At 35.0% G+C, this 14,413-nt stretch overlaps 1 protein-coding gene across 1 annotated transcript in view; it reads right to left on the minus strand.

Moving 5' to 3' along the window:
• LOC106877289 (liprin-beta-1) overlaps window positions 1-14,413 on the minus strand; it is a 367,092-nt gene that overhangs the window by 235,933 nt on the left and 116,746 nt on the right. The window contains exon 6 of the mRNA XM_089354745.1: window positions 1,436-1,627. Within this exon, the coding sequence (XP_089210871.1) occupies window positions 1,436-1,627 (192 nt within the window). The remainder of the gene's footprint in view (window positions 1-1,435; window positions 1,628-14,413) is intronic.

Below are 14,413 nucleotides of genomic sequence, written 5' to 3' on the forward strand. Positions count from 1 at the left end.
TATTCACACATCTCTTTATCTCTTCACTTTTTTCAGTCATTGAATTGCGACCATACTGGGGCACTACCTTGAAAGGATTAGTTGAACAAATAGACCCTTGGTGCTTATTTTTTAAAGTCTGGTATTTATCCAGTTGGTATGTTTTCCTGCAGTGGTGGTAACAAACACAATATATACATTCAATGGGCTTCCTCACAGTTTTTGGCTTCCAAATTCCTACACAAGGAAACAGTCAGCCTGGGGCTATTGTCGAAGACACTTTCCCAAGGTGCTGTGCAGTGGGACTGAACCTAAAAGTTTGTAGTCACAAACTAATCTTCTTAACCATACAGCCATACCTGCTCCTAATCTGGATTGAGTGTGAGGCAAACACATTACATCAAGACTAATTTCATAAATGGAAACTATCCAGAATCAGGAAAGTGAAAAATAAACACACAAACACTCAAAGCATGGAATGTTAGTGTATAATTTTAGCAGTTCAGTGAAAGAAAAGGTAATTAACACATAAACCACCACATATACTACTGGTAGATCATTGCAAACTTCACCCAATCACCATGTGCTTTATTGGTGGTACATACGCATACTCAAATAGCAAAATAAATCCAACATCACCACACACACCTCCATTTCCTTATAACAACCATTCCTTTCCAACCCAGCCCCCACCAAATACACACAGAAAAGCCTACATACCCCAATCAACCTTCTCATTGGTCAAAGTTGGTAAACAACCCTCAATTAAACATCCATCAATGTTATTTTGCCTGAAAAAATGAATGCATGAACATGATCTACCCGATGTCCATGGAAACTATGGGCTGCACTGAAATCATCCCAGGAATATGGAGTGTGATCTTAAGAAACATGTGACCTGTGGAAACACATGTAGTGATGCATTAAAATGTTTATAAATTTCATCCAAAGATTATTATTGTTATTACTATATATATATATCATGGACTCTCCTGTTATTAGACAATGTATGAGGGTTCGACAATTTCTTGCGGAACAACCACGCAGATGATTTGTTTATAGTGATCAAATATTTGTGTAGACATAAGCTCTCTTCCTCCATCATATGAACATTACCTGTATAGGTGCACCGTGTGCCACATGTCAGTTGATGAAATGATTGCAGAGCAATGTGGAATGAAGTGCTTTGCTCAAGGGCACAACTCAATGCCCGGTCTGGGAATCAAACCCACAATCTCGCAGTCGTAGGTGCAACACCCTAACCACTAAGCCATGCACCTTCACATTTATATATATATATATATATATATATATATACATACATATAAATGCTGTCATTGAGACATTCAAATAAAATTTCTACAATAACTTGCATAAAGAATGCCTAGGAATAATTATCGGTACATGTTTTACAAATTTAGCCACTAAAAGTTAGTATAAAACTTTATATACATACATTTTGTAGCATTTGTTCTGTTGTGAAGAGTCGAGATCTCTTGTCTTCCAGACTGAACTCAAGCTCTCGGATTTTATCACCTTTAGCCTCCAACTGGTCTTTAAGCACACCGATTTGTAGCAACAAGTTTTGTTTATCTGACTCAAGGCGAGTGATTTTCTCCTCAAATGTCTCCCCGATATTAGCACCACCCTGAAACAAAGGAAAACAGAAATTTTTATAATATAATTCATAATTTATAATTTTTATAATATAAGGTGGTGAGCTGGCAGAAACGTTAGCACGCCAGGCGAAATGCTTAGCGGTATTTCATCTGTCTTTACGTTCTGAGTTCAAATTCCATCGAAGTCGACTTTGCCTTTCATCCATTCGGGGTCGATTAAATAAGTACCAGTTACGCACTGGGGTTGATATAATCGACTTAATCCATTTCTCTGTCCTTGTTTGTCCCCTCTGTGTGTATCCTCTTGTGGGCAGTAAAGAAATCAGAAATTTTTATAATTTACTAAAGCCTAAACGAACTTTATTTATCTACTGTTTGATGAGGGTCATTAAATAAGATATTAGACGTACTCATTGCCACAATTATATTAAGATTCCATAATATTGATCTTATATACAGAATGTATAATACCAGTTTCCTCTATATGTACAATACATAGGCATAGGATGGTTATGTTATAAGAGGTTTGCTTACCAACCATATGGTTTCTGGGTCAGTCTCACTGTGTGGCAACTTGAACAAGTGGTATTTACCATAGCTCCAGGCTGACCAAAACCTTATAAGTAGATTAGGCAGATGGAAACTGAAAGAAGCCTATTGTGTGTGTGTGTGTTACTGTCTCCTTGCTTTGACTTCATGCGAAGTCAAGGCATCATACAAGTAGTGTCCTTTGTTTCCAATTTTCCATGAAAAACATGTCTGGTCATGGGGAAATATTGCTTTACTTAGAAACAGGTAAGGGTTGGTGACAGGAAAGGTATCAAACTGTAGAAAATCTGCCTCAACAAATTCTATTCAACCCATGCAAACATGGAAAAGAGGATATTATGATGATGATGATAATGATGATGATGCACAATTTATCAAATCAACATAGTATATTATAGGTACTTATTTTACTTCCAAATATGGTAATATCTTCTCATGGCTTGACAGATGTAAGGAAATAATAGACATCATTTGTATGATGGCAACTCTTGTTTTCTTCACAAGATATCAAGATATCACAAGATATCAAGATATCACAAGATATCAAGATATCACAAGATATCAAGACAAGATACCAACAGACACAGACATGTGTGGTGTGTGAGTGTGATGAGTTTCTTTCAGTTTCCATCTCCCAAATCCACTCACAAGGCTTCGGTCAGTATAAGGCTACAGTAGAAGATACTTGCCTAAGGTGCCACGAAGTGGAACTGAGCCCAAAACTAAGTGGTTGGGAAGCAAGCTTCTTAACTACACAGCAATACCTGTAACTATAATATTTTCATGAATTAAAAAACGAAAAGCTTTAATTAATTTTGAAGAGAAAACAATTTGTGATATTCTGCTCCATTATTATTTAAATAAATAAAACATGCAAACAAAAACAAAAATAACAAGAAATGAGTTTGTTAGAGAAATATTTGATGGAAAGTGAAACTAAATCATTTTTCTATCTCTTGCCATTAATAATTCAGACTACCACGCCCTCTCATAAAACATCACGTGGTAACATCAGAAATCATTTAGTCCAAGCTACTTTCAAAACATCCATCACTATAATTCTCCAGTTCTGGCTATTTATAGTTACCAAGAATCATTAACAGCCTATAATATCATGATATGTAGTAGAAAGATGTAAACATAAAAATTCACTTGTAGGTTATGGTATATTCTCTCTAGGTAGTTAATTCCATAAACATAGTCCAAAATATAATCTATTCCCTTCCTCTAAGATCTTACAGTTTCAAATGGATATGATTCCATAGCTTGTACTGTTAGCAAAAGAAAATATTACCAACCAAAATACACACCCCCACCTTCAAAAACACACACCAATAGACACAGAGAATGAAAGTGTAATCCATCTGAATTTATGTATACAAAATACAAGTTTGTGTTTGCATAATACATCATCCAACAGTTTACTGTCTATAAGTAGGGAGAAAAACAAATCTGATTCATCTACAAAAATGGTGTGTGTGTGTGTGTGTGTGTGTGTGTGTGTGTGTGCGTGTGCATGAGAGAGAGAAATTTACTTTAAACTAGTATAAGTTCTAAACTTTTAGAAATACACATTAATATACCATATTTTTAAAAACACGCTACATTAAGATGTATAAAAATATTAAAATAAACATTATAAACACTTTAAAATAGTAATGCTCATTTTTTTTTTAATGCATACTCACATATGGATGTATAATGGAGCCTAAAGCCAAATTTGCAAATTTATAGAAAAAACATGTAAATGATATTTCATAAATAGAGATACAGTTTTTGAACTGTATAATTTTAGATGCATAATTTTATATACATCACTTATAAAATTATGTCGCATACATAAAAGACACAGGATACATGTAATATTTGTAGTTCAAACCTTCCACATCAAGAGTTTCTATACTGCTGAGTGTTTTACAAAGACAGACTGCAGGTTCAATAAATAATTTTCCTTAAGAGCACTCCTTTTTCACGTTATGTTCGAGGTTCAAATCCCACCGAAGTCAACTTTACTTTTCGTCCTTTTCGAGGCTGGCCTTGGTGGGTTTAGTTGAACAAATTCACCTGAGTACTTATAATTTTTTTGTAACTTTGGTACTTATTCTATTAGTCTCTTTTGCCAAACTGCCAAGTTATGGGAATGGAAACAATCCAATGCTGCTTGTCATTCTGTTAGTTACTGGGACATAAACACACCAACACCGGTTGTCAAGTGGTGGCGGGGGACAAACACAGACATAAAGACACACGCGCTTCTTTCATGATGGGCTTCTTTCAGTTTCCATCAACCAAATCCACTCACAAGGCTTGGCTTTGGTCAGCCCAAGACTATAGTAGATGTAGTAGAAGACACTTGCCCAATGTGCCAGGCAGTGGGACTGAACCTGGAACCATGTGGTTAGAAAACAAGGTTCTTGCCACACAGCCATACCTGTGCCTATGCCACACCCAAGCCTATGTACCATTTATTCAGAACAATCTAGTTTGTTAAATAATTAATGAATAAAGCACACAAAGTAATATCAATGATTATATTTGAATCTTAACATCGAAACTGTTTTATGTTAGCATTGTTTTATTACTGTCCACTTGAGTGTTCTTCATAAAAATCTAGTATCAAGAAATCTTTAAGTGCATAAGATACTCAAGATATCTGTTTTGAATGAAAGCCTAAAAAGATTAAGTGGTTATTCCACTTATCCATAATAATAATAATAAGAAACAAAAAAATTAAATAAAATGAAGTAAAATATAGATAATGAATAATGATATTCAGAAACAAACTGGGTTCTGACATATATACATTATGATCCTATAAAATGTCATATTTATAATTAATTCACTTTGATTTTTTAATCTTTTTTAATTTTTTTTTTCCTTTTATGCATTTCAGTCATTGGACTGCAGCCATGCTAGGGTATTGCCCTGAAAGGTTTAGATGAACAAATTCACCTGAATTCTTATGTCTTTTGGTACTTATTCTATCAGTTTCTTTTGCCAAACTGGTAAGTTGTGGGGATGTTTACAACCTAACACTTGTTGTCAAGCTTGAAGGGTAGGGACAAACACAGACACAAAGGCATGCACATATTCACACACATGCTCAACACACACACACACACACACACACACACACACACACACACACACACACACACACACACACACACACAGTACAGTTGAGTCTATGATTTGCTAAAGAAATCATATTAAACTGAAACATGTCCAGACCTTTCTCCAAACCTTGGCAAAAGAATCAAAACAATATTTAATCAATGACTAAATCTCATTTTTACCTCACTACATATTTTCTTAACATATTCAATACAACGAACAGCAAAAAGCAAGTGTAAACTATAGGAATAAACTTAACTCTACTTTTCACAATCAAATTTAACTGACCCAACATCTACTGCAAACCACCAATGAAGATTTAACCCTTTAGCATTAAAACCAACCCAAATATTCCACCTGTTTTATGTTCAAACTGGACAGATCCAGCCTCTCACACCTACCCTGCAATGTTATAAAAATAAACAGTTATATCTTCAAAATGTCAAAGCTACAAGATTAAATAAGCATTGTATTTCATAGAGTAATCTGAATGCTAAAGGGTTAAACGGTTTTGACCATAAACCAAACAAGGCTTAATTGACTATAAACTTGCAATGATTCTCTACATAGCAGAGTGTAACATGTGCTCTTTGACTGATAAACGGAATATATCCAGGAGTAGGCTTCTGAGTTTCCTTTTATGTTTGATATATTTTCTCTGTGAGTCATAGGTTTTGCTCTAGTAAATCAAACTCAGGTTAAACAATAACAGTAGCAACAACCTTCTTGTCTCACTTACTTCCACCAATAAGCATCATGAAATTATCCTGTTTATTTCTATCTCCTCAACTAACAAAATATCTTTGGTCAACTGAGCATGTACTAAAGCATTGAATGTTGCCAATTCACCCACCGTCATGGGCTATATTTTCTTCTTTCTCTTTAGTTCCAAAATAGCTTGTACAAGTTGCAAGCTTTAAAAAAAGTAACACACTCTGTTAAATTGTAAAAATAAATGCAGTAATTTTCCTAAATTAGGTGCAGGCACAGTTGTGTGGTTTAGAAGCTTGCTTTGCTACCATGTGATTTTGGGTTCAATCTCACTGCATGGTACTTTGGGTAAGTGTCTTGTAGTATAGCCCCAGGCTGACCAAAGCCTTGAGAGTGGATTTGGTAAATGGAATCTGTGTGGATACCCATCATGTGTGCATGTGTGTGTATGTGTTTGTTTCCAACCATTGCTTAACAACCAGTGTTGGTTTGACTACATCCTTGTAACTTAGCGGTTCCACAAAAGTGAGTGAGACAATAAATACCAGACTTTCAAAAAACAAACAAACAAAAAAGTACTGGGCTTGATCTGTTTGACGTTTGAAGGTGGTGCTCTAACATGGCCATGACCAGAGTCCGATGACTGAAACAAGTAAGAAGTAAGTCAATACACCTCCAAACGAAATAAATTATTTTGGTTTTGACATCTTAATACTGTGAACTATTTGTGAAACAACAAATGAATAGACTAGCCACAGTGCGCTTGGTGGTATTAATTGATCCAGTTAGTATTGACAAATAGCATCTGTTGCATCAGAACACATGTGTGAGTGCATGTGAGTAAAAGAGCACCTACTACACTCTTGGAGTGGTTGGCATTAGGAAGGGCATCGGCAGATTTTCTATGATCATGTGCCCTTTCTGCCACTAACCCTCACCTGATAATACCGGTATTACTGGTAATATTTCCACATAACCAGACATGTTTTCACAGAAGATTGGAAATGAAAGACACTATTTGTATGATGGTGGCACTCTGTTACAACTACCACCTGAAGTCTAGACAAGGAGTCAGTAAAACACACACACACATACACAATGGACTTCTTTTTATTTTCTGTCTACCATATCCACTAGTGGAGGCGCAATGGCCCAGTGGTTAGGGCATCGGACTCGCGGTTTCAATTCCCAGACCGGGCATAGTGAGTGTTTATTGAGCGAAAACACCTAAAGCTCCAAGAGTCTGGCAGGGGTTGGTGGCGAACCCTGCTGTACTCTTTCACCACAACTTTCTCTCACTCTTACTTCCTGTTTCTGTTGTGCCTGTAATTCAAAGGGTCAGCCTTGTCACACTGTGTCATGCTGAATATCCCCGAGAACTACGTTAAGGGTACACGTGTCTGTGGAGTGCTCAGCCACTTGCACGTTAATTTCACAAGCAGGCTGTTCCGTTGATCGGATCAACTGGAACCCTCGACGTCGTAAGCGACGGAGTGCCAACAACAACAACCATATCCACTTACAAGGTATTAAAAGATACTTGGTCAAGGTGCCATGCAGTGGAACTGACCCCAAAACCATGTCATCTGAAAGCAAACATCTTACCACACAATCACGCCTGTGCCTATGAAAAGTTATTGTAAAATTTCAATTCTTGGAGTTTTGCTTAGATTTCAGATTTAAATGTAATCTTCACAGCTTAAAATCTCATAAATATTTAAGAAACACAATACATTGTGCAAGAATCAACATTGATTAGAGTAATCATCCTTGCTATCATTTTCGTTTCTTCATTGCCTAGAAGATTATTTATAGAAAATAATATTATCAGAAACGTTAGCTTCTAGTTTTATCTGGAAGAGAAAAAAGAACAAAGAGAGATTCTCAACAGGTCACCAGTCTACTTGCTTTATTTATATATCATGTCAGTCTTATTGACAACAAACACATGCAACAGACTGAAAGGTTGAATAAATTTACAACAGCATTCTCTGAACATCCCTATACGTATAGGTCGGTCGATAGTGAACCCTTTGTATGAATGGTAGAATAGATGTACCCCATGTCAGTTTGTTAAACTGTATTTTATATAAATAAAGAGAATTATAAACTGTTATATGCATAGTGAACAGAAAGATTCCAGACAATGATTCTTATATTTATTCTTAATATGCTGTATTAAGGATAAATGTATTTGTACTAATGAACTGAGTGTGTCATGAACATTTAGTCATCATAAAGAAGCTGTTCCCCTGTGACAAACACAACAGTGATTAGCCTATCTGTGTTCAAATCTACTGGAACATATTAATTATTAAGAATATAAAAAAGCAAATTATTTCAGGTGAATATTAAGTAGACAACTAATATAAAGATAAAGAGTTTTATATTAAAAAATATAATATTTGGGCAACTGAAGTTATTTGTACTCATAATGATAGCACCTACCATTGTATTGTTGCTGTAGTTTAGTTCAAGGTCAGCCTTGACAAAGAAGACTTATGGTCAAAGACCTTCCAGCCATAACCTTCTCTTCTTTATTTTTAACCACATAGGCATGGCTGTGTGGTTAAGAAGTTTGCTTTGTACCGATGTGGTTTTGGGTTCTGCCTTGCAGTGAAGCACCTAGGGCAAGTGTCTTCTGTTATAGCCCTGGGCTGACCAATGCCTTGTGAGTAGGAAAGAATATTGTTATCGAGTTAAGTTTGGTCAATAATGCCTCAAGCCAAATCTAACTTTATAGCATCCACCTGTTATATATTAGCAGGCTACAGATAAATGTTATAACATCAGCCTTACAGATTAGCATGAACACCGAGATAAACAGTCTGAAAACAAAGAGTTGTACATTTATATATATACCTGATTTTGAAGAACTATAAAACACATGCGACTATAGCAAATAACGGAATGTTAATGTTTAAAACGATTTTTGCTTTCATAAAACAGCTAGGGATTAACCCTGAGACAGACTAGCATCCAGTTCAGAGAGGATTATATTCTCAATCACTTATCCCAGGTTGCATGGCATACAAGACAGATTGAAGATTAAGAACTATATCTACTCATCATCATTTAATATCCATTTAATATCCTTGCTTAAGTCACATAGAATTTGTTGAAGCAGATTCTCTACAGCTGGATGACCTTCCTGCAGCCAACCCTCACTTGCTTCCAAGCAAGGGATGTTTCCTCCTGACCAAATGCGTTTTTCACAGAAGACTGGAAATAAACAATCTTGCCAGTATGACAATGATACTCATTTACAACCATCATATGATGTCTAGACATAGGACTCCCTTCCCCCCTTTTTCGGTCATGAATGACCATGGGATTGCACCTAGAAAATTGCCCTCCAATCTACAAGCTCAAGCAAGGTTGTTTATGAAAGACCAGCAATCGCCCATGCATTCCAGCCTCCCCTCTCTACGCCACCGATGTTATCCAAGGGAAAGGCAAAGACTGATACAGCTTGGCACCAGTGACGTTACAACTTATTTCTACAGCTGAGTGAACTGGAGGAATGTGAAATAAAGTGTCTTGCTCAAGAACACAACACACAAACAAGTTCAGTAACCAAATTCACTAACTCAAGATTTTAAGCCCAACGCTCTAACCACTGAGCCATGTGCCTTCAAGGTACAAAAAAAAACACAAGTGTACAAGCACATACATTCATATATACGAAGGGCTTTTTTTCAGTTTCTATCTACCTACAAGTCTTTGGTCCACTTGGGGCTACACTAGAAGACAATTAACCAAGATGTCATCCAGTGGGATTGAACCCAAGACCACAAGATTGGAAAGCAAATTTCTTAAGTACGCTAAATGAGATATCATTATTTTTAGACAGCCTACTGAGATAAGCAGAGTAATTGCCATACTTTTAGCAGATGACAATAGCTTCAGGAAAGTTTGGACTAAATAACCCTGCAATCAGTAGTCTGCATCTTCCCTTCACAGCTAATGTTCTTCTTATCTTAATCATTTAAAATTGAATTTATTTTTTATACTGTCACAAGATATTTGTGTAAATTTCTGAGACTGTGTTCAGTTGTTAGAGAAAGAGAATTATATTGCTGAATACTTTTCCCAACACTGACAATTCCACTACACTTTTAAGATTACAATATGTTCATGTTAAGAAGCATGAGTAAGGCAGCAGGAAATGCACCAAGCATAGAAGAATAACAAAAAGCTTGTTGAAATGTTTGCATTTAGGTACTTATAAGCTAGTGTATTAACAACTGAATCTGTATTTGTTAGTATTATATGTCCTTATATTTCAAACTGTAATCAAATTATAAATCTATGAGTGAAGTAATGAACTAAAATGAGGACAACAAGACTTACAAGATTTAGTTTTCATTTCAAAATGATCTCATATGTAGTAAACCTATCAGGAGCAGTACTTATACAAAGTAACTAACTTCAAGTGTTATCTACGAACCCAGGTCAAGCAATAGCTTGTGAGTGGATATGAAAGAAGGTAACTGAAATAAGCTCATCATTTATATGTGTGTGCGTGTATTTATACATACATACATATATATATATATATATATATATATATATATATATATATACATACATACATGTGTGTGAGTGTATATGTTGTGTCCCTCACCACCACTTGCCAACTAGTGTTGTTTTACTTATGACCCTGTAACTTAGTGGGTTGACTTAGCAGTTTGGCAAGAGACTGACATAAGTACCAGAGTGTGGATTTGTTCAACTAACCCCTTCAAGGCAGTGCACCAGCATGGCCACAGTCCATTGACTGAAACAAGTAAAAGATAAAAAGATATGGATCAGTTAGTTATTGGATTAACTAAGTAAAGAGTTTTAAGTCTAAATACATATTTTATATAGTTTAGGAAGTTTTATTTATTTTTACTAGTTTCAGCTGTGGCCATGCTGGGTCACTTTTTACTCTTGTATTCTTTTTTTTTTCAGTCATTGGTTTGTGGCCATGCTGGAGCACCACCTTGTCAGGAGAGTCAAACAAATCACCTCAGTACTTATTTCAAGCCTGGTACTTAATTCTATTGATCTCTTTTGTCAAACTGCTAAACCACAGAATTGGACTGAACCCAAAACCACAAAGTTGAGAAGTAAGCTACTTCTCTTCAGAGAGTGTGATTTGAGAGAGATTTGACTACAATTTCTAGCAGGTGAAGCAACACTAAGAGATTTCCTCATTGGCTCCCATACAGTTGAGCTTTGGTGTCAGAACACTGGTGTTGCATTTCTAACACAGCATCTTACAGGTGAAAATTCTTTTCTTGAAGTAAGAAACTGTATCTTGCATTCAATAATCTGCTTAGAGACTTTATAATTGTCCCATGGGTATAAAATTGAGGTTTTTGAGGTTATTTTACATCTCAAAAGGTTTAGGAAAAGAAACAAATATAAATGATAGATTTAGGTAGCAGATTGGTGTGCTAGAGGAAAAGGCAGTTCTTGTCTTCCTAATACTTGAAATTTTAAAGTAATTTAAAACTTAATATCATGAAAAGCTCACACATATGCAGATAAATATTTCTTACAGTGAGAGAGATAAACCTTGAAACTTGAGAAAAAACAAACATAATAGGGTAAGTTAAAGGGCCTGCAGGTAAATAATGTTCGGTAGGTAGGTAACTATTCAAAAACAAAAGAAAATTAGCTGTAAGCAGTGTATGTAGTTAGGAAGTCAGTGTTACAGAAACCAATGTACAGGAAATGGAACAAGACCTCAAATAGACAAGCAGTGAATTAAGAGTACAATAGATAGGTGTACTTGATATTTTGAGCAGGCATAATCTAGATTCTATGGTATAATGTTGTAGTTCATCTGAAACCATAGCCAAGTTCCTTAGATGACCTAAATAGAAGTTTAAGGGAAAAAACAGCTTAGTAAATTGTTTGTTTTACCAATGTAGTTTATCATTTAAGAAAGACATGGACTCTAATTTCAATTGCTTTCTGAGAATAGCTTTTATATTTTACTTGTTTAAGTCATTAGACTGCAGCCATGCCGAAGCAGTGCACTGAGGTGAGTTAGTCAAACAAATCAACCCCAGTAGTTATTTTAAGTTTGGTACTTATTCCATCAGTCTTTTTTGCCAGACTGCTAAGTTAACAAACCAACAATGGTTGTCAAGTGGTGGTGTGGGACAAACACAAATACAGACAGACAGACACACACACCAAGGCTAAAATAAGTATGTCTTTGTGTTTGTCAACTCACCCCCACTGCTTGACAACCTGTGTTAGTTTGTTTATGGCCCATAACTTAAGAGTTTGATAAGAGACCACAAGAATAATTACCAGATTGACTAAAACCATTTAAAGCAATGCACCAACATGGGCACAGTCCAATGAATGAAACAAGTAAAATAAAACAATATAAACCATATCTAAATTCAACTCCAGGATTATTTTTTCAAATCAGAAGGTCAGGTCAAGAGGAACCTTTAGTTTTGTTGTAGATATGACTACCCCTCTTGTGCTGGTGCCATAATGAAATGTACCCATTAAATGTTGTAAAGGGGTTTGTGTTAGGGAGGGTGCCCTGCCACATAAAGAAGCCAAAAAATTAAAATGTTCAAGTGAAAAACGGTCTGCCAAGCTATCTGGAGGGTAGTGACTCTGAATAAGACCTAACATAGACTGCTGACGACCCACCTAACCCATAGCAGCATGGGAAACAGGCAGAAAATAACAAGGAAAATGCAGATTCATTCATTCATCATTATACAGAAGTATTAAACTTATATTTTGACAAATGCTGGCATTGACTAATTGATTATAAAAGCATTATTTGATTAAGTTGAGAGAGAGAGAGAGAGAGAGAGAGAGAGAGAGTGTCTTTTACTCATTCCAGTCACTGGACGACAGTCATGCTTTGGCACCATCTTGAAGGGCTTTACTCAAACAAATCAACTCCAATATTTATTTTGGTACTTATTTTATCAATCCCTTTTGCCACAGGGATGTAAACAAACCAACTCTAGTTGTCAAAGGATTGGGGTGGAAGCAAAAACAAACATGCACACATATAAATATATACAAGCTCAAACATAGTTTCCAACAAACAAGTCCACCCAGGGCTATAATAGAAGACACTTGTCCAAGGTGCTACACCCTGAGACAAAGCTCCCAAACCATATGGTTGTAAAGCAAGTATCTCTCTCTCATATATATATATATATATATATATATAAAAGAAATAACCATCATTAAAATAGGGTGGAGGCTGCATATAAAACAATATTTACCATTGCTTATACAAATAAGCATAACATCAATGACTGACAACAAATAAACAAGTGTAACTAGATGTTTTACCACAAACATGTGGTGTATTTGATATACAGGGAAGCACATTAAGTTATGAATTCTTACTGAAATATGCTATTTTGTTTCAAGAAAATCTACAATAAATGACACAATATCTTCAAAATAAAAGTAAACAAAACTAAAGATAATTCAGGCTGACATCTGATATTTATACATAGAAACTTCTGACTAGCTATCAATGATTAGCTCATGAAAATGACAATTATATCATATGATTAAAAGATATTACACACATATATTAAATGTATGTATGTATATATAACATAAATATACATATTATATAAACTGGTCTTATAATTCTAGTCAATATTTGAATTTCATGGAGTAATTGTTTAACAAACTTTTTTGGAAGTAGGGGAAAAGATTAATAGTTGTTAAATAAACACAGTTATGAAAAAATACATTTATTTATATTCCATGTATTTTAGCCTGGTCAGATCACAACATACTGCAATTCTTTCAAAACCCCCATTTTTTTTCTATGTTACTGACTTCTTAATAAAATAGTTAATATTTTAATTTACTTCTTAATTTATTATTAAGCTAATTCAAAATAAACTAGTTTTTACATATTAAATGCACATGTGAAAATAGATAGAATTTTAAAGAATTATTCCTTGTGTATGCATAAAAGTCAGAAAGAAATATTTCTACACGGTGACCACCTTAATTAGCTCTAAGTTCCAATGAAATATGCAATTTAGCTCAAGCTATTGTAAACCTTTGTTTTAATTAATAAATGTAATCTAGATATCCTCACAATGAATATTAATATCAAATAAAAAAAAAAAGGTCACCCTTTCATTTAATGATTGCTGTCCCCTTAGAAGGGCTGCATGATTATCTTGGTTTTCATTTTCACTTACCACTTCAGCTGGTGTTGATGCTTCCATGGTAACAGTCAAACGGATTTCTCCATGCATGTTATATGCCATCATCTCTAACCAGTACCAGCAGCTGCAGTCACTAATTATTTTCTTTCTCAAGTTAAAACTAAACTTTGCTATTAACCTTGATTTTATGTCATTTAGTGAAATGCTTATTTTATCATTTTAGCATACATTTGTTTTGCATTGAGAATAAGTAGGTACAAATGA

This window comes from Octopus bimaculoides, chromosome 7 (genome assembly GCF_046866305.1).
Source record: "Octopus bimaculoides isolate indiv1 chromosome 7, ASM4686630v1, whole genome shotgun sequence".
Lineage (NCBI taxonomy): Eukaryota > Metazoa > Mollusca > Cephalopoda > Octopoda > Octopodidae > Octopus > Octopus bimaculoides.